The sequence below is a fragment of the Danio aesculapii genome, chromosome 5 (assembly GCF_903798145.1).
Source record: "Danio aesculapii chromosome 5, fDanAes4.1, whole genome shotgun sequence".
In the NCBI taxonomy this organism is placed as follows: domain Eukaryota; kingdom Metazoa; phylum Chordata; class Actinopteri; order Cypriniformes; family Danionidae; genus Danio; species Danio aesculapii.
Genome location: NC_079439.1, coordinates 57,291,909 through 57,317,098, shown reverse-complemented (window position 1 = coordinate 57,317,098; position 25,190 = coordinate 57,291,909). Strand labels below are relative to the sequence as shown.

The following is a 25,190-nucleotide window of genomic DNA, read 5'->3' as shown; positions in this document are numbered from 1 at the left end:
AACAGCAAATGTTGTCAGAGCAGAGATAAAAGTCCCGTAATGGAATTCAATGTTTTTCAAAATACAGAAACTGTTAATTAATAGATATTTTACAGTGTACATAATATTGACTAAATAAATGAATCACTGAATGAATCTCCTTTTCCAAGTCAACAGTTATCCACGTAAATTGTAACTCTGAAATAAACAACATACTACATTTGACCACAAAAAAAAAAAAAAAAAAAAGTTTCCTTCAAATTTGCTGCTAAGAGGGCATTTATATAGTTGTTGCTAGATTGGATACGGTTGTGGCCGGAAGTTAACAACAATTATTTGTATTATTTATAAAATTTATTAATCTCTTCCCCCACTCCAACCCTAAACCCAACCGTCACAGTAATGTAAAAACAGTAGTTGAGGCAAGTATTATTTATGCTATCTATTAAATTACCCAATGAATGGTATTTTTAACGCCTACCCCCACTCTAACTCTAAACCCAACCGTCACAGTACTGTAAAAATATTAATTATTGTTATACAGTGTCATAAAAATTATGCTATATTGATGTGCATATCACACTTCCGGCCAGCCGCGTATCCGATCTAGACTTTACCCATTTATAAACTGTAGATTCATTTTATATTACAAGTCAAAAGTCTCGTTATCAGACAACATCAAACCAAATCACAGTCTGTTCAGTGCGTAACGCTTATCGCTTGAGTCATGCTCAGGTCAGACGGGCCTTTCAAGGACACGTGCGATATCACTGAAGTCATTTTCAAAGAGAATCTTTCCACTTTCATGAGAGCGTTAAAAAAATGAGGCCACGCTATTAGCTCAGAACATATTCAACCTGTTGCTCAATGCTTTCAACTCACTGTTGTCATGCTTCAGATCGACCCGACAAAAGGAAACAATGCAGAGTCAATGGTTAGCGATGAATTCTTGATCTCTCTAGCGAAAACTGGCAGATAAAAGGAAACAAGCCATTTCTATTAAAAATGCAAGAATCTCTCACAAGCCGAGCGTATGATTTATTGATTGCAAAAGTGGAACAATAGAGAGCAACTTTTTTTTTTTAAAAGCTCCTTGGAGTGAAGGCAACTTTGCAGAAGAGCTAGCAGGACGTCTCGGTTGTGTTGGGTTAACGCTAATCGAGAGACACTAATGGACTGCCCTGGGACCTTTCACTCAAAGCTAGCACCAAGGTTAGCCTTCTTTCAAAACAATCCTTCAGGGGAGATATTAAATCCACCTAGAGACTGGAGAAATAGGCTGAGAGGCGGAAAAAAGCTGAAGCAGCAATTTGTTTTTTAAATCAAGCAGAGGCTTGGGAATACGGGACGTTCAGGATCACCATACCACAAGCGCCGCTACAAAGTGGGTGTTTTATGCTATGTTGGGCTTTTGCTCTTTAATAGGCCACAGCAGAGTAGCCATTTGCACTGCCGCTTTGCAGCCCATTGCTTTTCGGCCTGTAGCAAAGACCGGTTCGGATTTGGATAAAGCTGTGGTTCTTTGTTTGGTCTAATTTAAACTCTGTCCCTGGTAGCATGTTCAGAAAAAACCTCATTTAATTGTTGTTCAGTATTCATAGACTCAAATAAAATATCTTTGCTGCTTGTTCAAACTACTTATTTATAAAGAGCTGAATAGACATCATTGTTGAGGGTTCTGGAGTAATTTTATTGAATGAATAAATGAATGAATGAATAGATGAATGAATGGATGAATGAATGAATGAATGAATGAATGAATGAATGAATGAATGACTGAATGACTGAATGAATAACATCTGTATTTAAAATTAAGAAGCAATGCCATCAGCTTTTTAAAGAGTAAAACATGACTAAAACAAAACCTATTTTTTTCTCAAAAACTTAACTTGCAATTAGTATGTGTGGGTGTTTCCCAGGCTGGGCATCCACTGCGTAAAACATATGCTGAATAAGTTGGTGGTTCATTCCGCTGTGGCGACTCTTGATTAATAAAGGGACTGTGTCGAAAAGAAAATGAATGAATGTGTTTGAACAAACAAATCAAGTTGAACATTACTAAATTGAATGTGCTTGTTTAAATCCAGTCCATATAAATTGTTTGCAACCATTTACCTTAAACAAATTGAGTAAATCCAATGAAACCTTTTCTTCAGTATATTTGGATGGAAAATCTTATGCTGTTTATCATTGTTACTTGCATTATTGCTTTTTTACATGCTAATTATTTACATTGATGATCTAAGTAGGTGGCCAGGATGGATTTTGCTGCATGTTGAATCCTATACGCAACTGTGTGCATGCAGTCTGAGAAAAATAATTTAATCTCGAATCTGCTAGTTTCCTCTGTGCCTATAGCTTCTCCAATTATTTTTAATGAGACCAGACATGGAAAACAAAATGGTAGCAGCAAGGCCGCGCAATTCAACCTATTGCTTGTTTTAGGAAAATAGTCAAACACCAACAGTGTCAAATCCAAAGAACCGTGAGTCGAAATGTGTCAAAATGCACTCAGGTTGGACAAGTGTGAGTTTTGGTTAGCTGAGTAAGTAAAACTGTCAAATATGGAGGTCAGTGATAATGGTGTAAATGTGCGTCCACTGAAGCTCGGCGCTGTGATATCGATGGCCGCTGTCAAACTCAAGGCTGCGTCTACAGCTCCATTCTCTCAGGGGAAAGTGTCAGCAGGTAACAATCTATTGACATGACCGCTTTGGCTCCAGGGTGTAGATTTCCCATCAATACTGATGTCTATCAACTGATTGTGCTGTGTCGAACAAAACAACAACAACAACAAAAAAAAAAAAAGAGTAAACACCTGTTGAACATTCATAATGAACTGCGGTGCTTTCGTGATGGACTGCACTCCTCGTAAACCACGCTTCATTAGAGCCATTTTATGAGAATATTCAGTGCAAATCGAATCACATTATCATTTAAAAAGCAATAACAATATTCACGTCTAATTTCACAATGTTACACAAATTGAGGATGCAGTCTCATTAACTCATTATGTAGTAATGTGTTTAAAATGTACAATGGACACTGTTTTTTTTTTGAAGGGACACATTGTAAAAACAGGCGTTTCTTTGCTCTTTTATGTTAAGGTCAGCTGTATTACTTCAGATGTGCTTGTTCAGTATAGCTTGTGGGGGCGTTGTAATTAATTTTATATGCAACAAAAGGTAATTCACATGAAATGGTTTTCAATGGAAAAGCATCACAGAGTATGAGTGGGAGTTTTATTTCATTTTCTTTTAATATCATTCTATTTTTTATTTAACCCTTTGATGGAGTGGAGAATCATATCTAGTTTGTTAAACGTTTCCCAAGTGCAACTAGGATTTGTTTTTTTTTTCAAACACATTTTAAACATAATAGTTTTAATTATAATAATAGTTTTGCCTTGATGACAGTATATAATATTATACTATTTTGCATGGTATTATTATTTAGCCTAAATTTAAATTTTTAGTCTAAACTAGGTAATTTTGTTAAATAGGCAAGTTAGGTTAATTAGGAATTTGGAAAAAAGGAAAAAAAATCTGGTCCAAATTTAATTTTTTTTTATTATAAATGTATATTCAATCATTTTCCTTCGGCTTTGTGCATTATTTATCAGAGGTTGCCACAGCAGGATGAACCACCAACTATTCCAACATGTGTTTTACGCAGCAGATGTCCTTCCAGCCGAAACTCAGTACTTGGAAACACCAATACGCTCTCATCTTTAAAAATATGTAAAATATGTAAATGCTGTGAAAATGTCCTTGCCCTGTAAAATTGGAAAATGTTTTGAAAAATAAAAACTTTTTACAGGATGGCTAATAACTTTGCATTCAACTACGGTAATTAAATTTTTCTTGGTTTGCAGCAGAATGTATTAGTGTTTTAAAAGATGCTCTAGGTGCTCTATAAAGGGTTAATAACAAAGTTATAGCACAACAAGAAACTATATTGCATTCATTTTCATAATCATTATTAATAATGTAACTTGTAATACTTTGAATTAGAGTGCCTGCTACATGGTTAAATGTAAATGCAATAAAGAATCTTAAGATGCATAATTTTCAAATCAAATCATTTAGAGTTTATTTGAGAGTTGTTGATTGATTTTTTTGACTTATGTTTAAATATACAGCGGATAAAATAAGTATTGTACGTGACACCATTTTTCTCAGAAAACATGTTTCTAAAGGTGCTGTTGACTTAAAATTTTCACCGGATGTTGATAGCAACCAAAGAATCCATATATGCAAAGAAAAATAAACTAATTAGTTTACAAATTAAGTTAAGTGTAATAAAATGAAATGAAGCAGGGAAAACGTATTGAACACATGAAGAAAGGGAGGTGTAGAAAGGCAGTGAAAGCCTTATTCAGCAACCTTCTGCCCTTTATCGTTGTAAATTAATATTCACTGCTTCAGTCCAACATCTACATTACCAGGATGATGAAGATGAATCCAGGATGGACATTTCAGCAAGACAATGATCCAAAACACAGCAATGGAAAATCAAGCTTGAATGGCCCTGCCAATCACCTGACTTAAATCCAAAAGAACCAAAATCTGGTTCAATTCCATGTCAACAGCTCCTTTAGAAATATTGTTCCCAGGAAAAAAAAAAAAACATGACGTGTTCAATACTTATTTTCCCTGCTGTATATTAAATTCTGTGATTAACTAGTGGCTCATAACCGTTTATTATTAAAACATTGGGCTGTTTATTGATACGTATAAATTAAATATTCTGTATAATATTATGCTACATCCCTAGCCCTGCTCATTACATTGTAAAATAAAAAATCTGGGTTTCACAAAATCTGTTTGTGTTGGGACAACATGAAGAAACATGGTTAACCTATTAGTTTTTACAAATTTAAGTGGGTTGGACATAAAACAAATATGTTGTTCCCCCCACCAAAAAAAAACTCAATAATTGGGTTGTTTCAGCTCAATTTATATAAGTAGCTTGAATAAATGTCCTTTTCTGAGTGTACCTACCTAACAACTATCTTAACAACAATTAAAAAGTTAGGAAGTTAGGAATTTACCGAGGCAAAAGTCATAGTTAGTTTTTTTTTTTTTTCTTTTACTTTTTTTTTTCACATAGTTGCATCAAATCTGGAGTGGAACATTAAAAAGAGATCTAGAACGATCAGACAAGTGTTTGGAAAGTAATGTTGATTACTTATAATACGTGATTATATGTGATTAGTTGACTTTATTTTAAATAAGTGAGTCACATTTGCATAATTTTAAAGATTAAGTCAACTTAACAGCTTCTAGTTACAAAAGGTTTACTTGCATTATTTTTTAAGTAAAGTCAGCTTGTTGATTTTAAGACAATTGGTTTACTTGCTTTAAGTGACTAAACACTATTTACACTTAATTGTTTTATGTTCAGTCTACTTAAATTTGTAAAAAATTTACTTAATTCCTTCATGTTTTCCCAACATATATTGATTGTGTGGAACCCAACAGTTTTACAGTGTTCAGTAACCCAAGCAGCACTGTAAAAAATGCAGCGTTTCACACAATTCATTCACATTGTCCCAACACAAATCGATTGTTAACTTTACAGATTTAACAAATTTAGATTAGACTGAACGTAAAAAAAATTAAGTTGTCCCAACGAAATCTCAATAATTGTGTTATTTTGGTTCATTTTAAATAAGTAGTTTGAACAAGCAACAACAATAAAAACATTTAGAGTGAGGTTTAGTGCATTCCGAAGGTCATTGATTATGACAACGATCCTAAACCGCTTTGTAACGCGAAAAGATGTGCATCCGTTAGCTCTACTAGACGACCATGATACTTGCGTGTTGATTAAACTTCTCCATTGTGCCTGTGGACACACATGGAAACACACAGGCACTTTGGTGACAGTTCTGCATGAAAGAGTCTGATGACAGCCCGAGTGGCGCGGCTGATGTACAAGACATGTCACATCAATTTCCCTAGCATCTCGTGCATGTCACGCCAATGCTCATATCCAGTGCCTAATCAGTAATGATTTGAATGAACTTGTCACACAAGCTCGCAGTTGTTTTGCTTAGCAGACGAGACAACGGAAAAGGTCTTGTCTGTTTTACAACACAAAATACAACCGTAATAATCTCCAGCCTCTTAATCTAGCTGCGGCCTATAATGCCACATTAAACTTTAATGTCCGCATTTGCTGTAAATCGCTATTACATTTGAATAAGCGCAATCGTAGCTTATAAGGAGCAGCGTGTCCTCCGTGGATTGCAGCAGCTGACAGGCCAAGATCACAATCTTTTCGAATTCATCAGCAGTATTCAAGGCTTAAGGTTTTACGGTTTATTGTATTTACTTTTGTCGATAAGCCTTTTTTTTTTTTTTCAGGGACAGGGAAACGGTTCATCTCCAAATCCTTGCGAGCTTAGTGAACACATTGGACTGAAAGGCCAGACTAGCATTTCTTGAATGAAAATAGTGCAGACGCAAATGAATAGTGTTTGTGTACGATAGACTTCGGTAGGTGTTAATCTGCTGCAATCGATGGTCTTGCTAATAGAGTGTGTGAAGATGTTGCAGGATTTTCACATCTAGCTTTAGTTGTTCCTCATAAATACTGTACTAAAACCTAAATCGGTTGACCTGGTTGGGGATTTTAGGATCTTTAACCTTTGGGGGAATAGAAAGCAGGATGAAACCTGATTTAGTCACGTGTCTATATCGTTCTCCTTCATATTTGTGTTGGTTTAGTTGACAAAGCTAATGAATGCTTCATGAAGCTGACCTCTGCACTTTACCTTTTCCATGCATTGTACCGGTCATGTGTAATGAAACCATATGATGACAGCGCTTCGGGCATTTCAGGTCATTCTAAATATACATAAATCCCTGCAGTGTGACATGCCATATTCCATATAATGGTTTTAAGTCAGAATGGAATTATATTTGACCCTACTTATGTTCTAAAGCGTCTTATTGATCTTGATTGACATGCAATCTTTTAGTCTGTTCAATCCCTGCCCCTTTATGTATGGAAGCAATGTCTACATTTTTTATTTCTCAATAATGCATTAGACTTGGATGCGCATCATAATTTGGAAGATCTGCTGCTTTTTCCCATTTATTGCAACTTCAACCAAAATATTTGGTAATTGTAATCATTATTAGAATTATCATTATTGCCATAACAGTAAATGCATTATAGGTATCACAGACGTGTGAGGAATTACATGTATTTTATGAATTAGTTTATTTAAATTTGACTAATCAGATGAGGCCTTACTGTTTTTAATCCCCACCTCCTCAGTAGTTGCTGTTCTGCTATTGGTTACAAGGTGAAACTGGAGTTGAAAAAAAAGAGGACGGCGGCCAATCAGAGTCTGAATATATGCGGTGGATTTTACTAATTCATAGTGTGTTAAAGACTAGGGGCCCTATTATACACCCGGCGCAATGTGGCGCAAGGCGCGACGCAATTGTTGTTTGCTAGTTTCAGCTTGGCGCAAGAGTCGTTTTGACGTTTTGCACCATGCTGTTTAAATAGCAAATGCATTTGCGCTCATATGTGCGCCCATAGGCGTTCTGATCTAAAAAAGAAGGCGTGTTAAGGCGAGTTGAGGCGCATTGCTGGCGCGTTGCTATTTTGAAAAACTATAATAGTCTGTTCTATAGACCAGAACAAAGCCGGTCTATTGTCCAGCGCAGAGCGCGTTAGTTGTGCACCTCACTTACACACTGCTTAATATGCACAAGATGTAGAGCAATACGCAAATATCTTTACATATGAAAAATTATTAAAATATTAAGGATATATATAGGATATAATAAGTATATTTATAATATAAATATAAAGGATTAAAATATTACAAAACTTGTAATGTTTTACAATGTAAATTCATCTCGGGAGGCTTTTTCAGTTAATTCATGACAATTTGCTTTTGTATAATGTTATTATTATTAGCAGTATTATTTATTATATGCATATTTATATTTGTTTTATTAAAAACAAGCTTAGATTTGTCCATCTGTAAAGTTTTAGACCATATGGGGGCATCGCATGTGTATTAGGATATGTGTTTTTGAACACACTTCGTTATTATTGTTCATTTATTTGTTTGCTGGAAATTAGAACTGAATTTAGCAAAGCAGGTTTTTCCATCCTTATATTGGCAAAAGTGGAAATAAAGCCCGCCTTCTAGTACAGAAGCCAATCATTGATTGCTATAGCGTGATGATACTCCGGGAGAGGGTCTGGGACCAGATGTGAGTTTCTGCAAATTTTGTGTTACTAATATGAAATTCAATCTTAAGCTTGGCTAGCAGTTTTGGAGAATATCATGTTTCCTCATTTAAACAGAATGCCTGAGCATACTAACCCTTTCATTGTAATAGCATCTTATCAGCTGAGAACTCACAAAGTATAGAAAAGTGCCTTTAATGAGCAGCATAGATCATATGACAAGACAAAACAAATATGCTTAAGCATTCTGTCATTTTAGGATCTCATCTCGTAAATTCACTTTCTGTTTTTGGGTAGTTTAGATGTGTTTTCCATGTTGCATTCAAATTTCAGTCAAACTGCACAAGAGTTCATCTGGAGGCAGACCAAGAGCCGTCTTTTTAGAGGTCTCAGTCTGCTTGTTACTTTAGGTCCACCAATGTTTGGATGGAAGCCTTTACACTTAGTCACACTTCTTCAGAAGCGTCAGAGTTCATTTTAAACAAACCAAACTTCTTACTGGTAGAAGTAAAATATGTACTTTGTACTATGTGTAAAAAATATGTTTTTTTTCATCAAGAGTTGCACAGATTTTTTTTTTTGCTTGTTTTTTGGCTGAGGTCTTGTGTTGACACTTGGAGAACTTCCACAGTCTGACCCTGAGGAGATCCACAGGTGGCTAATTAATGTTTGAAAATGAAGCTGCCCTTCACTATTTGAGCCAGATGAATCTTTAGATTGTCATGCTGAAATATGACCATGGGATGTGTTTTCCAACACGGTTTGTTAAGACAGAATAAAAATACACTACATTATAAAAATAAGAATAAAAATACACACTACTGAAAGCAGCAACAGCCGATAGTTTACCTCAGATCTTGAAAATAAAATAAACCATTTGAAATTGAACTTTAAAACTGTGATTCAGTGCAAGCCAAATATCGGTGATTCAGCATGTATATTTAATAATGTTAAAGAGGTTTAATATGTATTTATTAGATTATAAACCTTATAATTTCGTTAGTGTGCAGTAAGTGTACTATTCTGTACTTCTGAATGGCTGGATTTAAATTTCTGTCGTGTTTCATCTGGTGCAAACAGCCAAATTGTTTATCACTCCAAATCTTGTCATGTACAGTAGTGTGTTGTTAGGACACAGGGTTACAATGTAACCTGCTCACCTAATGTTTACTTTTGTGATATTTATATTATTTGCTACTTAAAAACCACCTCATTTGGAACTCTGAAAACGAGTCTGATTTTGGAGGAGGTTACTGGTCTCCTGGAGGTCACATTTTGGGTCACGGACACCTACATTGAGAGGCCTCTCAAATGAATTAATCAAATATATGGTTTTCCACCAAGGGTGCTGAAATATAATTAGCTAAACTGGCATTGGGGGTAAAAATGACCTAAACAAAGACAGACGTTCCGACACCGAACGCACATTTTCAAAGCAGAATGTCTGACTTTAGCGTTGTTTTTCAGATAAACAAGAATGTTCACTTAGCATGTTTCTTTAATATGTGCAAACATATTATGGTATTTTTATGCTTTAAAATAGTCAAAAACTTACATACAGCACCTTTAATACCTGATGATGAGTAGTATGCAATGCTAAGACTAAGAACATCTGTTCAACTTTAGAAGTGAATTTCTTAGTATTTTTGTTAATTTTTCTAAACCCTCAAGATTCCAAATATTCTAAAAAAAAAACTGTACCTCAGCCAAATATTGTCCTATCATAACAAACCGCACATTAATGTATGGCATATTTATTCGGCATTCAGATTGTTTGAATCTCATTTTCTCAAAAATTACCCTCATGACCAGAAACGTGATCCAGGTGTGTAAGTGTGTGTGCTTTTGCTGGTAACTAAATGAGCTATTAATCTAGCAAAAATGTATGTTGATTGATGAGAGGATATGCACAACTTTGTGAATGACTTGTATATAAATTCTACATAAACATCAGTTGGAATCTGTGGGTTATAATCATTCAGTGCAGGCTGGTTGTGTACATACACTTTCAAATACCATTTTTTAACAATATTCGACAAAGTCTTATAGTAAGCAGTCCACCACTTTAAAGCAATAACAATCAAAAGGCCATAAACACCAATAAATAAAAGCTCTTTTGAAATGCTTTAATTTTTTTACCAAACTTCTCCCAGATCTTTATTCTGCAAGCTGAAGATGCTACAACACTGTATAGTTTATGAAGGTGAAAGCAATGTGCCTCACTCGTAATCATTTATCAACACACCCAGACATCTTCTCAGTCAATACACTCATTAGAATTCCCAGTGGAATGGGCCGATCTCTATTGTTTTTGTTTTCATGCTCATTAAACAGTCTTCTAAAGTACAATCAATGCAGTTAGCAAAATTGTGTGTGCCTGTGTTTGTGTGTGTGTGTGTCGGCAGGTATGAATATGCTTGTTTATGTCAGACATTTTATTTCTTATGATCAAGGCAGTTCCAACGCAGTTAGATCAAATGCGTTAGTTTTCCTTCAGCTTAGTTGCCACAGTGGAATGAACCGCCAACTATTCCGGTATATGTTTTGAGCATCGGATGCCCGTCCAGCTGCAACCAAGTATTGGGAAACACCCATGCACTCTCGCATTCACACACACACACACACACACACACACACACACTCGTTCACTATGGCCAATTTCATTGTTGGGAAAAGATACTTTTGAAAGTACTGCACTAAAATATTGAGTTACTCCTTAAAAAAGAAACTAATTGCATTACTTAGTTACTTTTTTAATGCGTTATATTACTTTTGAGTTACTTTTGCATTACTTTTCCCCACCTGCTTGAGGTTTGATCTCTTTCAGAACTTGCAGGGTTTTTTTTACACCTTTTTATAGAGAAGCTCTGCATTTAAAACCAACCTATAAAACCTACACCTTCATTCAGCTTCATTTTGTTGGATAAAATTATATTTTGAGAAATTTCTGACCCCAGAGCTATACATGCTGTAAATACAGAATAATGAAAGCATGTAAAGTAATGTGTTTGCTACTTTTGAGTGCTTTGTTTAGTAAATTAACTGTCCATTGAGAAAAGCTTTGCAATAAAGCCTAAGAGTACTAATAATTTATATTAAGGCAAAACAGATTTTAAACATTTAAAATGTTTAACAAAATTACCAGTAAGACGATTAAAACTTGCTTTTACAGTAGACAGTGGCTGCATCTTCCTCAACAATAAAAGTAAAAAACATTTTTTGGTGAGTTTAGTCGATTTAATCGTTTTACCTGGAGAAGGTGAACTGATGTCAATCATATGTTGTTTAGCTGGAGGTGGAGTGCGAGTGTAGTGCTTTGCATCCAGTTTAGTGTTTTTGATGTGATGTTTCTTGCAGTTGTCAAGAGTTTTACTTGCACATAATCTACACGTAATGACAATCCACTTCTTTGCTTTGATGAGTTCAAAATAACAAGAATCCATTGCAAAAATGTAAATCTCCAGCCTGCCATTGTTTCTGTTTCTGACTGTAATGATGACATCGCAGATGAATCGTTTGTTTTAACTGGATCTTCTAAGTGAACCGGTCGAAGCAGTTCATTTAATTGAACGGAGTTGTAATAAAACGGTTTGTGTCTTCAGTACTAACATACCGGATACCCCTTCTGACCCTAAATAAACCAATATCCTGAGTTATTCAGTTACTAGAACAGTACACTAACTCATCTGCTGTGAAAAAAGAGATCTGATGATGAGTGCGAGTCGACTGTCTGTTTCCTCGCTAAGGTACCTAAGGTAATTTTGATTCTGCAATATATTTTGTAAAAGCCAATTAAGCAAAGTAAAAAGTAACTGGTGTTACATTTTTTTTAATGTAACTCAAATAATATTACTTATTTTTAAAAGTAATGCGTTACTTTAATCGTTACTTTTGACAAATTACCCCCAACGCTGGCCCATTTAGTTCATCCAATTCACTTATAGCGCAGGTCTTTGGACTGTGGGTGAAACCATGGTACCCGGAGGAAACCCACAGAAACACAGGGAGAACATGCGAACTCCACACAGAAATGCCAAATGGCCCAGCCGGGACTCGAACCAGCAATCTTCTTGCTGTGAAGCGGCAGTGCTAACTACTGAGCCACTGTGACTCCCTCAGATCAAATTGTTTTGCTTGATAATAAATCATGGAATATCATATTTAAGAAGTGTTTTACATTTGTCATTGTCTTCTCCGCAGCTTCTAGAGACGGGGTTACTTTTTTTTTTTTCTTCTCACAACTGCACATAGAATCATAATTTTGCTTAGTTGCTATAATTAGCCATTTAAATATTTCATTACATGAATGTGTGGCATTGCGCCTCACCATCTGAATTCACTGGATTCTGATTTATATCCTGTCAAATTCTTAATGACAAATCTCCTCATTCCCTTTCATTTAATTCTGCCATAAATGACTTTGCAGCAAAGCAACGGCAGCGCATTAGCAATCAGCTCCCCACTCAGTATCTCACATTTTATGTTATTAAGTCAATTTTCATCCACTCATAGCAAAAGGCACTTGTAGGACAGACAAGGGCAAGTGGTGCAAAAAGAAGAGCAAATTAGGCCTCCTGGTATTGAATACTGAAATGATGGCAAAATATGGTCAGCTATTAAGAGTTGGAATATCTGAAGCCTCGTTTATTTTTAGCAGCATCTTTTCAGTGAAAACAGAAACCACGGTGGTATAATGAAGTGCATGCAATGCGGTGGTAGTCACTGTTTGTGATACGCAAACCTTGACGTGATGCTAATGGTCAGAGAGTCTGTTTCATATGTAAATGGCTTCGTTTGTAACTGTTGTTTGTCATGCTAACTCATCCACTAGCCTCTGAATCACAGCGACTGACAGATTCGTTAGCATAGACTCGGATCAAAAGATCTGGTGTATGCCACAGAGCTCCTATGGTTATGAATTCCCATTGAATGTGTTTTTGTGTGTGTATTAATAAACTCTTTATTTGGCCTAATTGAGGAATGCTGATGAACTCCTGGGTCACATTAAAGTGCTATTAAAAATACAGCAGATTAAAAACCCATAGCTAAACTCACTGGCCACTTTATTAGGTACAGCTGTCCAACTGATCGTTATCGCAAATTTCTAATCAGCCAATCACATGGCAGCTACTCAATATTTAGGCGTGTAGACATGGTCAAGACAATCTGCTGCAGTTCAAACCGAGCATCAGAATGGGGAAGAAATGTGATTTAAGTGACTTTAAACATGGCATGGTTGTTGGTGGCTGACAGGCTGGTCCGAGTATTTCAAGAACTGGTGATCTACTGGGATTCTCACACACAACTATCTCTAGGCTTTACAGAGAATGGTCTGAAAAAGATAAAATATTCAGTGAGCAGCATTTATGTCGGCCCAAATGTCTTGTTGATGCCAGAGGTCAGTGGAGAATGGCCAGACCACTCGGAACAACAGAGGTATGCAGAAGAGCATCTCTGATTGTACGTGTTGAACCTTGAGGCAGATGGGCTACAGCAGCAGGACTGCCACTCCTGTCAGCTAAGAACAGGAAACTGAGGCTACAATTCACACAGGCTCACCAAAATTGAGCAACAGAAAACATGCATTTGTCAAGCATTGTGTCAATGCCACAGCCTACCTGAGAATTGTTGCAGACCATGTCCATCCCTTTATGATCACAGTGTAACCATCTTCTGATGGCTACTTCCAGCAGAATAATGCGCCATGTCATAGAATGTGAATCATCTCAGACTGGTTTCTTGAACATGGCAATGAGTTCACTGTACTCAAATGGCCTCCACAGTCACCAGAACTCAATCCAATAGAGCACCTTTGGGGTGTGGTGGAATGGGAGATTCACGTCATGGATGTGCAGCCAACAAATCTGCAGCAGCTACATGATGTCATGATGTCAATATGAACCAAATCTCTGAGGAATCTTTCCAGTACCTTGTTGAATCTATACCACAAAGGATTAAGGCAAAAGGGTACACAGTACTAGTAAGGTGTACCTAATAAAGTGGCCATGAAGTGTATATAGCACTGCATACTTAATGGAATAAACAATAGAAAAATGTGATTATGAATGCTGTGATAAAAAACATGATGTGAGTTTACAGCAAATTGTTCTATTCAGAACAGCTTTTGCTTCGGTTTAGGTTTGGAACCAACTACAAATGTGTCTGTTGTGTGGATGAATGCAAATAAGAGGCATTTAAGTCAGTTTATAGACCTGCCAGTAACAATAAACACCTAACGAGTTTCCAGCAGTCTGATCTACATTAATAGATACAAAAATTGATGTTTTATATTTCGCTTCAGTTTGCTGTGTCAGTGCCAGTGATTATAATGTGATTGAAGCTCACTTTCTATAAACAATGTGTACAGAATTTGATAAATATTGTTTTTTGTAGTGATAAGAATTCTAAAAGGATGTTTATGCAATATATTGGGTTTTTAAGGATGCATGGAACATCACAATGTGTGTATAAATGCAAACTGTATTTATTAAAATGAATTAATTAAGATGTCAAAAGAAATACTCAACAGTCATCTATATGTTGTCATCAGAATAACGACGCTATTAATAAACAGCATCACTAATGGTGATACTTTTTTCAGTAACGAGCAATTAAATGAATTACTGTTCCCCAGTTACAACACCATTACCGTTACGGATAATGAAATAAGTGTTACTATAATTGAGAACGCTGAAGCAGTTTTCATGCGAGCAGCGTCTCTCTTAGCCATAGGACCTCTCTTTCTCTGGGTTGGGTAGGTGTGTATGTGTGTGTGTGTCTGTGTATATAACCAACCAGTGATGATGATTGTTGTGTCTGTGAACATGGTGTAACTGTGAACGTGATGATTGGCTGATAGTCCATTTCCACTGAGTGGTACAGTACGGTTCGGTACGCTTTTACGGTTGTTTCCACTGTCAAAAGGTACCAAAAAGTGAACCATACCATACTCCTTTCTGGTACCCTTTTGGAAAGGTACCTAGCACAGTAAAAGGGTGCCAAAAGGCACACAGCTGAACGCTATTGGTTTACAGAGATATGTGACTAGCTCATGCACAAGCTAGGAGAATGAAAACAAAGGAAGTGCCATTTTAAATGCACAGCCGTGACCTTAAACCGTAATAATATATACAGTACATATAATAATAAGCCATGGTCGACCTGAACTTAAGCAAACATTGTTGTCAACTTGATGAGCAGCCACAAAGCCTAGAAGAAGAGCAAAACTACCCTGCGCTCCTTAGTTGTATACAAGGCCGTCTAAAGCATGAGCGGTTTGACTCTGTCGTGTGTGCTCACTGCGTGTCTATATTTAAAATAACAAACTTCTTGAACTGATGATAATAACGTGCACATGATTATTGAAGTGCTTCTGACATCCGTTTTAATCAGAAACAAATTAACGTGAGAGTGAAGAGCAAAAAAATAAATAAAGGAGAAGCCTGAAAAAAAAGAAGCAAATGATTCTTTCAGCAACCTAAAACATGAAAAAACTGCCATGTTTACCTATTATCATCACCTTTTACACTATTACGAACTCGGAATGACAGAATTACTTTCTAACAAGAGGCTACATGTGCTGGTGAAGATTAAAATAGTAACTAGGGATGTCCCGATACAAAGTTTTAACTTCCGATACGATACCGATATTGCAGCCTTACAGTATACTAACCGATACTGATACAAATCCAATAAAATAGTCAGCACAAATTATGAAGACTTTAATTTTACCTATTTCATTGAGTGGAATGTATGAATGGCTAGATCAAACTGAGAACAAAAGTCATCAACAATATGTATGGAAAAAAAAATATATATATTAACAATTGGTTGCATAAATGTCAACCTTTTACATAAGAATATATAAAAAAGAATTAAAGAATAAACATTAAGACCATGAAAAAATCTTAATTGAATAAACAAAAATATATATTTTTAAAGTGCAAAATACTAATTAAAGGTCACTTCAGTTATTTCTTTTTTTACCATCAGCAAATGGTAGAAACAGCTGAGAGCAGGAACATAAGAAAAAAAATATTGTTAACTGACCAACTGCTAAAGGTTGAGTGTCCAAAGTTTCAATTTCACACACAGCTTCTTGATGAATTTTTGATCCAGTTTTGAGCTGAAAAATATCTTTCACACTGGGCAGCAGAAATAGGGGTTTATTGTTATAAGTTATTATTAAATTAATAAAAATGTGCAGTACGGTTAGTGCAAACATTCACATGACCAGAGCAGTTTAATCTGCATTTTTATCATAAGAAGATTATGGCTGTATCAATGTTCCCAAACAAAAATGATTAATTTTATAATAATATATATTGCATATATTATCTTTCACATAAATATACTTGCAGTAGCTGGATTGAAACACACTTTTTCTCCACAGCACATAAAATAATGTGACTTTTAAGAACAATTTTATTTATCAAAATTTATTTATTTGCATAATATATTGCACAGATTCCACCCTACTTCATGGGAAAAGTACGACAATGTAAAAAAAAAGACAAAACTGCAAACTCCTATTGCAAAGCTGACACTGTTTATCAGAGCACTTTATCTTTCTGGGCTTTTTAAAGAAGAGTTAAATATGGGAATGCCTCTATTTACATTTTCCTTCTGCCTGAAAGAAATACCATTCTTTCTTTTAAACTGTAATGACCCTCAGCAACAGAATGATTTCTTATTCTTATTTAACAGACAAAATAACAAAAATGTTTAGCATTTAACACCTTTTACATGTCACTGTTTCTTTTCAGTGTGTTCAAGTAAAAAAATTAAATAAAAAATAAGAAGTCCACTATTTCACTCCTACTATCCATGTGCACCACTGACAGGTCAAATCTGCTCCCTCTCTTTCTCTCACTCTAGTCTTGGTGCTGCTGAAAGATTGAGATGCACTGGCCAAAGTTTGTGTATAAAGTAATGCAAAAATGCAGCTATAGAAAATATAGAATCCGGGACATGTTAGGCGATTTAGAAATCCTGGCTGAATGCATTTTTAAGTCCCAAATAGAGGGCATACCCGGGAAAAAGAGGATGTATTGTCACCCTAAAGAATGAGCTGGATCAGTCTATATTGTAAAAGGCTTTTCTTTACCGCGTGTCCTCGTGCTCTTCTCAAAGCTAACAAAGTCAGAACAGGTGTCCAGCATGTCTCTGTCTGCAGCAGCAGAGCATGCGAGTCTGTGGCAGAGTGTCCAGAACCGGGCCGCTGAGGTAAAGTCTTATGTGTGGGAAGCGCTGGTGTTGAATTGGGTATCACACTTGTAAACGTTTTCTATGAGGCTTGCACGATGTGCAATACGCCACCATTTGGTGCCTTGTGTTGCTTAGCAGCGTATACAAAACAATGTAAAGATCGCTTGACGTGAAATAAATAAACCAGTGGAGATGTGTCGTTGTTGATAGCATCAGCATGTGCTACCTTCACAATAGATTTTTATCGAAATACACCATAACTTAGAGTAAAGAGCATGTTAAATCTTAAAGGGACTTTGCGAGCAAGCAGTGTTGTGATCACGTGGGCTTTGCACGCTGGCTCTGGACACTGCTGGATAGAAAAGCTGTAATGGAGTTTAGAGCGCAACAGATTGCTTATATCGGAGATTTTTAATGCAGTTCAATACAGTTTTTTTAGACTGATATCAGACCTACTTCCGATATCAATATCGGATCAGGACATCACTAGTGGTACCGCAAGCCTGATAAAGGTGACCCGTTCTGACCCCTACCGTACCATACTGTACAACTCTGTGGAAACAGGCCATCAGATAGAGTATATTTTTATCCTTTGCCAATCAGAGGCAGAGTATGGCGGGTGTTTACACAATTATATGCACAGTCAGTGGCACACACCAACGACCAGGAGTCAGAACGATGGCAAATCCAACAAGTTCAAAGCTTGTCTCTCACATTGAAAATCGAATGTTGCAGTCTCCTTGTTTCCCATATTGCGATTTACCTTTCAAATTGCATCATCCCAATCTTTGATCACTTGTCACATCTTGTATTCTCCCTGCCTCTTCTTCATTCAATTTCTCCTCTGCACATTTCCTTTGGGTACACTTGAATGCAATAATTCAAATGGAACAATTCCACCAGCACTTCTTGTGTCTCTCATAGAGATGTGTCTGAGGTACAGCTCATTAATTAACACACCACTCTGTTCAATTTGTTCAGTCATTTAAACCAGGAAATAATATACCAGGCCACTGAAGTCTTTTTTAGCCTTTAACATACTCGAAAACAAATGGCAACATCAAGATTGCAATTGTAGGTTGCACACATTTTCATAATGTGTTTTCGGGTGTACGTGGGTGGGGGACTTCTTTTCTAATGCTTATTGTTGTCACATTTCTCTAAGAAAAAGCCGTACAGATTATTTCCTAGAGCAGTTTCCCCACCAGACAGATTATTTCAAAGGAAATTTGCATGCTTGTGGGGAATTTCTTATATTCCTTCCAGCATCTTACATTGCCCATGTGACAAAAAAAATAAAAAAAATAAGTGTGGGATTACAGAGAAAAATGACAGCAACAGCGAGTTGTATTAAACAGTGAAACTTTGATATTTCAAAGGCGTATTACACATGACGATTCCATTATCTTTCATAAAGCTGCAGCTCACAAGCTGCAGAAAGCCCCTAGGATTGTATCGAGCCACAGTCATTGACCAACAGATGTGTATCCTGTTACTCAGTTCAGCAACAGCAGCCGCCACTCCACTACACCCAGAGGTCTATTAGTGCAGCGGGGGAGGAGGGATCGGGGTGGACTTTTGGTGTCATGTTGTAGTCCCATATGCGCCCTCTCTTTGATACAGCGCAGAGCCTACACCATGATGGACATGATGTATTAGAATCTGTGATCTGTCATACTGTGCATCCCTGGGGGCACTGGAAGCACATAATCCGATGAAGCTATTGAGAGCATATATATATTAGACTGGCTGTGTCTGGCAAAGAAGCTCTTTGGTGTTTAATGTGTTTGTAATGGATTGGCTTTCAGGGGCATTAGCTCATCCCTTTAAGAGGTTTTCATATCTGTTTTCATAGGCCACGGCCACACCAAAAGGTGTTCGTACCTCTGAGCAGAAATGAAACCCAATCTTCAGGTTTTTATAATCCGAACCTTCCTGTTGAAAGAGCACAATGATAAAGTCAGAAATGTAATGAAGCGAAGAGAAGCTGCCTTGAAAGAAGATTCTCAAAGATGTCATTTGCTTCAGAGAAAGTGGCACTCGATAAGTCACACCTTGGCTGAGGAATGCTTTGGTCAGAAATGTTGTGACATTTTGTTTCGATGCTCTTTGTGTAAATCAGGGATTCTCAAAGTCTCCACTCTGGTTCAGATTCGAACTCGGAGAGAATTCAATCCGGAGCCACCTCCGTTTTACTATTTGTGTGTAAGGGATTAAAAGTGTGGATTTACTACATGCTACACGTCTAAAACACGGTAAACATGTAATCATGTTAGTCTTTTTGGCGATGATCCGAAATGTAACTATAAGCGACAGTTTTCCTTTGCTCCGCTGTTTTTGTAATGGCATCCAGTAAGTGCATGACATTAGCTGTAATCAGGCAACACTCTTCACTGCAGTGAGGGTTTGAATGGGTGAGGATGTCACTTTCCAGAAAACAATTTGAGTTTTCAAAGATGATAGGACCAAGAGGTATGCATTCATCTTACTCCAATCTGGCATAAAGCTGTGCTGTTTAAATAATAATGAGATATTTGGGGTTGTGAGGAGTGTAAATGTCAAATGCTATGAAACAAAACACTATGAAATAAATGTTTATTCAGCTGATGAATACATGAAGGGCTATTTCTCAGAAAAAGGTTGGTTTATAGTTCTGCGTCAAGTGATCGGCGTGACCCACGGTGCCTGCCTAGCACGTAGTCATGTATTTATTCTTCTGCGTGCTGTTTGTGTTGCACTGCAATAACTTCCGAAATGCTAGCTGCCTAGCTAGTTATGGCTGTGTCCGAAATCGCATAATTCCATACTATATAGTACACTAAAATCAGTATGCAAGCCGAGTAATATGTCCGAATTCATAAAATTCGAAAATCCGTATGCGAGAAGTACCTGGATGACATGCTACTTTCGGCGAGATTCTGAAGTGTGCATCGGATGGACGCTGCAGTATCCTATGATGCCCCGCAAGAGAATTTGTGAATTGGAGTGAAGCAACGTAACTCGTGTGGGTAGGTCACGTGATCATTACAAAATGGCAGATGTAGTACATCTGAGTTCCATTAATACTGCTGCCACTCATACTGTATAGAACGTATGTTCCTTACGGCCGACTACTACGATTAATTCAAATGCAGTACCTACTGAGTAGTAGGCGGTTTCGTATGTGGCCTACAAGTAGCTAAAAGTCACTCATTCAGAGGCGAGAACCTGCGGACGTGCAACAACTTTAATCTTAAGGTAAACACAAACAAAAGTTCCTTCACGAGACTCGACACTTGTAAACACTCGCTCCATCTGGCTTGCAGCTCTCAACACCGCCCACGCTCGTCATCGGTACCAAGCCGACCAATCACAGAGCATGCGCTATGCATTTTTGTGACGTGTAGTTACATTATTTGAGAGGTGTCAGTGCCAGCCACTGCCAGGGCTATGCGACCATGCAAAGGCTGCACCGGACCATACTTGTGCGCTTGTCGCAGAAGTATAAATCAGCCTTTAGATGGCTCTGTATTTTGCACCACAATACTTTTGGCCTGCTTGTGTTTTGTTCATATTTGTATATTTTTATGGTTGATTGATGTATGTGCATATTGATTAAAATCAAACACATTTTTCCAGACCTTCGACAATGAAGAAAATTCAGATTTTGTCCTGAGTTGAGACTTTTAAAACCCCTGGTTTAGACGTTTCCTTTGTTGTTTTGTTGGATAGCTTGGCACATCATTTCAAATTTCATAGTTAAATCCCTACTTAAGAACTCTCTGGGCGATTGCAAGGGCAGAGGACCCACCACCTTCCACTCCATCCCCCCTGCTTTATTCAAATGTATCTACCAGGGGCCGCTGGTTGAGGAAAAGAGAATAGCTAATTCGCCGGTGATCTTCCCACTAATCCCCCACTCTTTGCCTGAAGGCGCTCAGGCTATGCATCCCTCCCCCAAACCCAGCCCCCCTAACAAATACACTCTCCCTCACACAGACACATTCAGAGTCTGCCTCAACACGTCCAGTGGGAGCAGATGAATGTAATAGGGTAGTTTGTAGTCTGCCACGCTGGTGTCCTGGGAGGAGTGCCTTTGCTCTGGCTGTGAATGAGAGCTAAAGAGTTTATTACAGTTCGGGGCGAGGTGTTGTGAGACAGGGCGGTGTCTAGGCTTTGTCTCGGGCTGTAAGAGGAGAACGGAATCTGCTAGGAGGAGTCACACTCAAACAGGAACTGCAGAGAATAGATGGAGCGAACGAATGTTACTGTGGACACACTCCGATCATGCTGCAGGGCAGGAGGTGCCTTCGGAGCCTCTCAACAGGCACAAGTGATCAGGCTTTCTCAGATCTTTGAGCAGGTTCTGGATGCAGTTGGATTACTACAGAGAGGATACTGCTAATGTGGTTTCAAGTTTGGAGACTTTGAACAGATTTTCAAAAGCTTGAACTGAGCTTGATCTCAATTTTTTTTTTCTACAGTTTGGCTTCAGCTGCATGGATACTCTTTTTTGTGTGTGTGTGTGTACTTGTGAAGTGATTCAGGTTGTAAAGTACCCAGTTTAAATGCAAAGCATTGGTGGAATATGGGACATTTTGTTGTTCAAGGGGATTTGCCATGGATTCTCTGTTCCCTCCGACTAGTCATCATGATAAGTATGTTTTATTGTTTCTCAGATTTTTGAAGGCATGTTCCATATTTTAATAGAGTGCTAGTGGATGGATGGAGTCCTCAAATAACACAAGGTTGTTTTTTATACACTAACTTTGCCTAATAAGTGTTTTTACATAGCTTAAAAGATTTATACTGCTACTTTTTTGTTTTAGTCTTAATATTATGGGTAGCCTAAAAGTATCTTTTCTTCTTACCAGTAAAGGCAGATTATGATCTGCATATTCAAGTTTGAACAATCGATTGGATATCGAGTCTTAGGTAGTTAATCTCAGGAGCACAAGAGATAGAGATCAATGATGACGTCTGTGTACATTATGTTATCGGACAAAGCGTTGCATGCCCGTCAATACTACTTCTCACTCCAAACAGTGAGAATTTTTAAAAATATGATCAGCTCCGTCCTCTCATTGCAGTCAGTGTATTCAGTGTATTGCTCATTATTTGAATTTATACATTTGGTCTCATATGAAACAGTTCAGTTGAAACGTCTCGTTCTTTTAAGCTATTAATCAGCATATATTCTCAACTGAGCTCTTGAGGCATGAAAAGGAGAACAAGTCTTCAATTGAAAATCAATTTCTTGCAAAAAGAGTAAATATTTCCCTGCTTCCAACATATAGGGAAAAGTTCTTCAATTAATTTCTATGCAGTGAATAAGCTTTTTAGCACATCACAGCAAGTCACATAAATTCATCACAGTGAATTTAACCAGCGCATCGCTGCTAGTCTTATATTTGTTTTACATTAAAAGCCACTCACAGTGCTATAACTCAAAGGTCATTCAATTTAAGGGTCATTTTAATGTTACACACCTTTATAAAGGTGTATAAAGTTAAGTGGCCACTTAAAAGTTCATGATTCTTTTTTTCCTAGCCTATGTTTTATCTGTTATAAACCTTAGATTGCACTTACTATAATCACTCCACATTTAACCGACTGTATTTCTTCTTGTTTCTGTGTCTTTGCAGTTGCTGGTAAAGTTTCCCCTACCAGTTCCGATGCCCTCTTCAGTGCCCCTGTTCCCAGTGCCACCTCCAGCCCACCAGAAGTTTATCTCCCTGCCACCTTTAAGCTCTCCAACACACAGCTGGCCTTCTTTCTTCAGGAAAACCGAGCTCCATCATATGGCAGCCAGCGTGGACACCCTCTTCAGCGCTCGGAGAGCTTTGTGGTCTTCCAGACCAAGGAGCTACCTGCAGTCAACATCTCACTTGGGCCTTTCACCCAAGACCAGACTTTGTCCAAGGATCTACTGCTGCCGGCAAGCCCTTTGGACATTCCTGGAAGGCTGACTGTCAACTGGAAAGTCCGGGCCTTTATTGTACAGTCTAGAGTTTATGCTAGTAACCCACTGGTTCAGGTACTGTTCTACATCGCAGGAAGGGACTGGGATGACTTCAAGATTCAGGACAAGCTTCCCTGTGTGAGGCTTCATGCTTTCAGAGATGTTCGGGAGATCAAAACATCCTGCAGGCTTCAGGGGAATCTGGCGCAGTGTTTGGCACAACTGGACCTCCCTTCCACATGGTTTAATGTTAATGTAGCACCTTTGGGGCGTAGAAAGTCCTCAGGGACCGATGGTCTTGAGCTAACTGGGGAGACTCTTCAAGTGGAGCTTTACTACACCCTCCATGATCCAGATAGCAATGATGAGTGTGGGGAGAGCTACCCACGACGAGGAGGGGCCTCCAGAGGCGAGAGCTTATCCCAACAACCCCTTCTTCGCATTGGGAGCATCAGTTTATACCAACCCAGTCAGGAACAACTGGTGGTGGACAAACAGCTTGACAAGAACCTCTTTCTGAGGCTGCCGGAAAGGCCATTAAAGCCAGGAGAGACCCTCAACATCTATCTGCTCTTGGTTCCCAATTCCACTGTGGAGCAGTTTACGTTAAAGTAAGTTCTGTTTTTCTTATTTACATTTGCTTGGAGTGCTCCAGCAAACTATTTGTTTGTGTATTCCTGTGTTATTTTCACTGCCTCAGTGTCTTGCCCTGATAATAATAATTGATTCATAAGATTAAAAAAAAATGTATTTCCAAGAGACAAGACACAAATCATAGAGGATCTAACTAAATCTCTAGCGGAGTGCTAGGCTTTAGGAGATTGTGAGAAGGATTCTGCTTTTCAAAGTAAAGACATAATGGGTATTAATTGACATCTGTTCAAATTAAATTTCTCATGAGCTTGACCCAGTTCTTGTAGAATTAGAGCCAAGGGGATATGAGGCACATTTATCATCTGGTCTCTGTGTTTTAATTTCATTTCTCGTCGTCAACAGAATAGGTGGGCTAGGGTTCTTGTGTAGAAAAATTATTATTTAAATCCTTGAAGGTAGAGAAAATGAGCTTTTTTTTCAAGATGAGAGAAATGGAAAGGGAGGAAGGATATTAGCTGGTCTTTGGGGCATGTCGAAGGAACGCTTCATAAACAAAGTTCCTCTAATTGTAATGGGAACTCACAGACATCATATTAGAAATTTGCCATGAATTAATTAGGCTCTGATAACTCATTAACCCAAACAGGAGCAGGCAGAGATGTGGTGTAGCTTTGGCTAGTATAGTTCATTAAGGTTTACAGTGCTCAGCATATATAAGTACACTCCTCACAAATCTATCTATTAAATTCATATTTTAATATGAAGCTATACAATATTATATTTGTGCATATACATTAGATTAGTCAGTACTGAAGCCAAATCTGGAGCTTATCTAACAAAATAACTTACAATATCGATCCAAAAACTAGTACACTCAAATCTATATGTTGTAGAAAAATATTAAATGCAAATAAAATTTAAAAAAATGCAAAAAAATTAGTTGAAATTGTGTAGGTTGTAATTTTTCTGCAATATTTTTCTTGAATTTAATTGTATTACTTTTCAATTTCTAAATATGTTTGGTGACTAAATTATTATTTTAATAAATGTATATTTTTATTAAATCTGTTAATTTGTTAAAATGCCCCAAAATACATTGCCTATATTCACTGAGAAATGGATAAAAATATTCATTTTCACTCAATTATACTGAGCACTGTATTTAACAATTAAATATATAAACAGTGGAGTGATCTCTAATGGAATTTTGACAGTCATTGTTGGCAGTGTGTACCATGTATTTACA

The 25,190-nt window shown here is 37.4% G+C and overlaps 1 protein-coding gene across 2 annotated transcripts in view; it reads left to right on the top strand.

Annotated features, from left to right (window-relative positions):
• tmem132e (transmembrane protein 132E) overlaps positions 1–25,190 on the top strand; it is a 601,474-nt gene that overhangs the window by 400,362 nt on the left and 175,922 nt on the right. Inside the window, exons 1-2 of one of the 2 annotated variants that reach the window (XM_056458535.1) lie at positions 21,436–22,046; positions 23,034–23,961. In XM_056458535.1, coding sequence (XP_056314510.1) covers positions 21,977–22,046; positions 23,034–23,961 — 998 coding nt within the window. In that variant the 5' untranslated portion in view covers positions 21,436–21,976. Of the gene's footprint in view, positions 1–21,435; positions 22,047–23,033; positions 23,962–25,190 lie in introns of those variants that run through there. The other variant, XM_056458536.1, reaches the window with a different exon arrangement.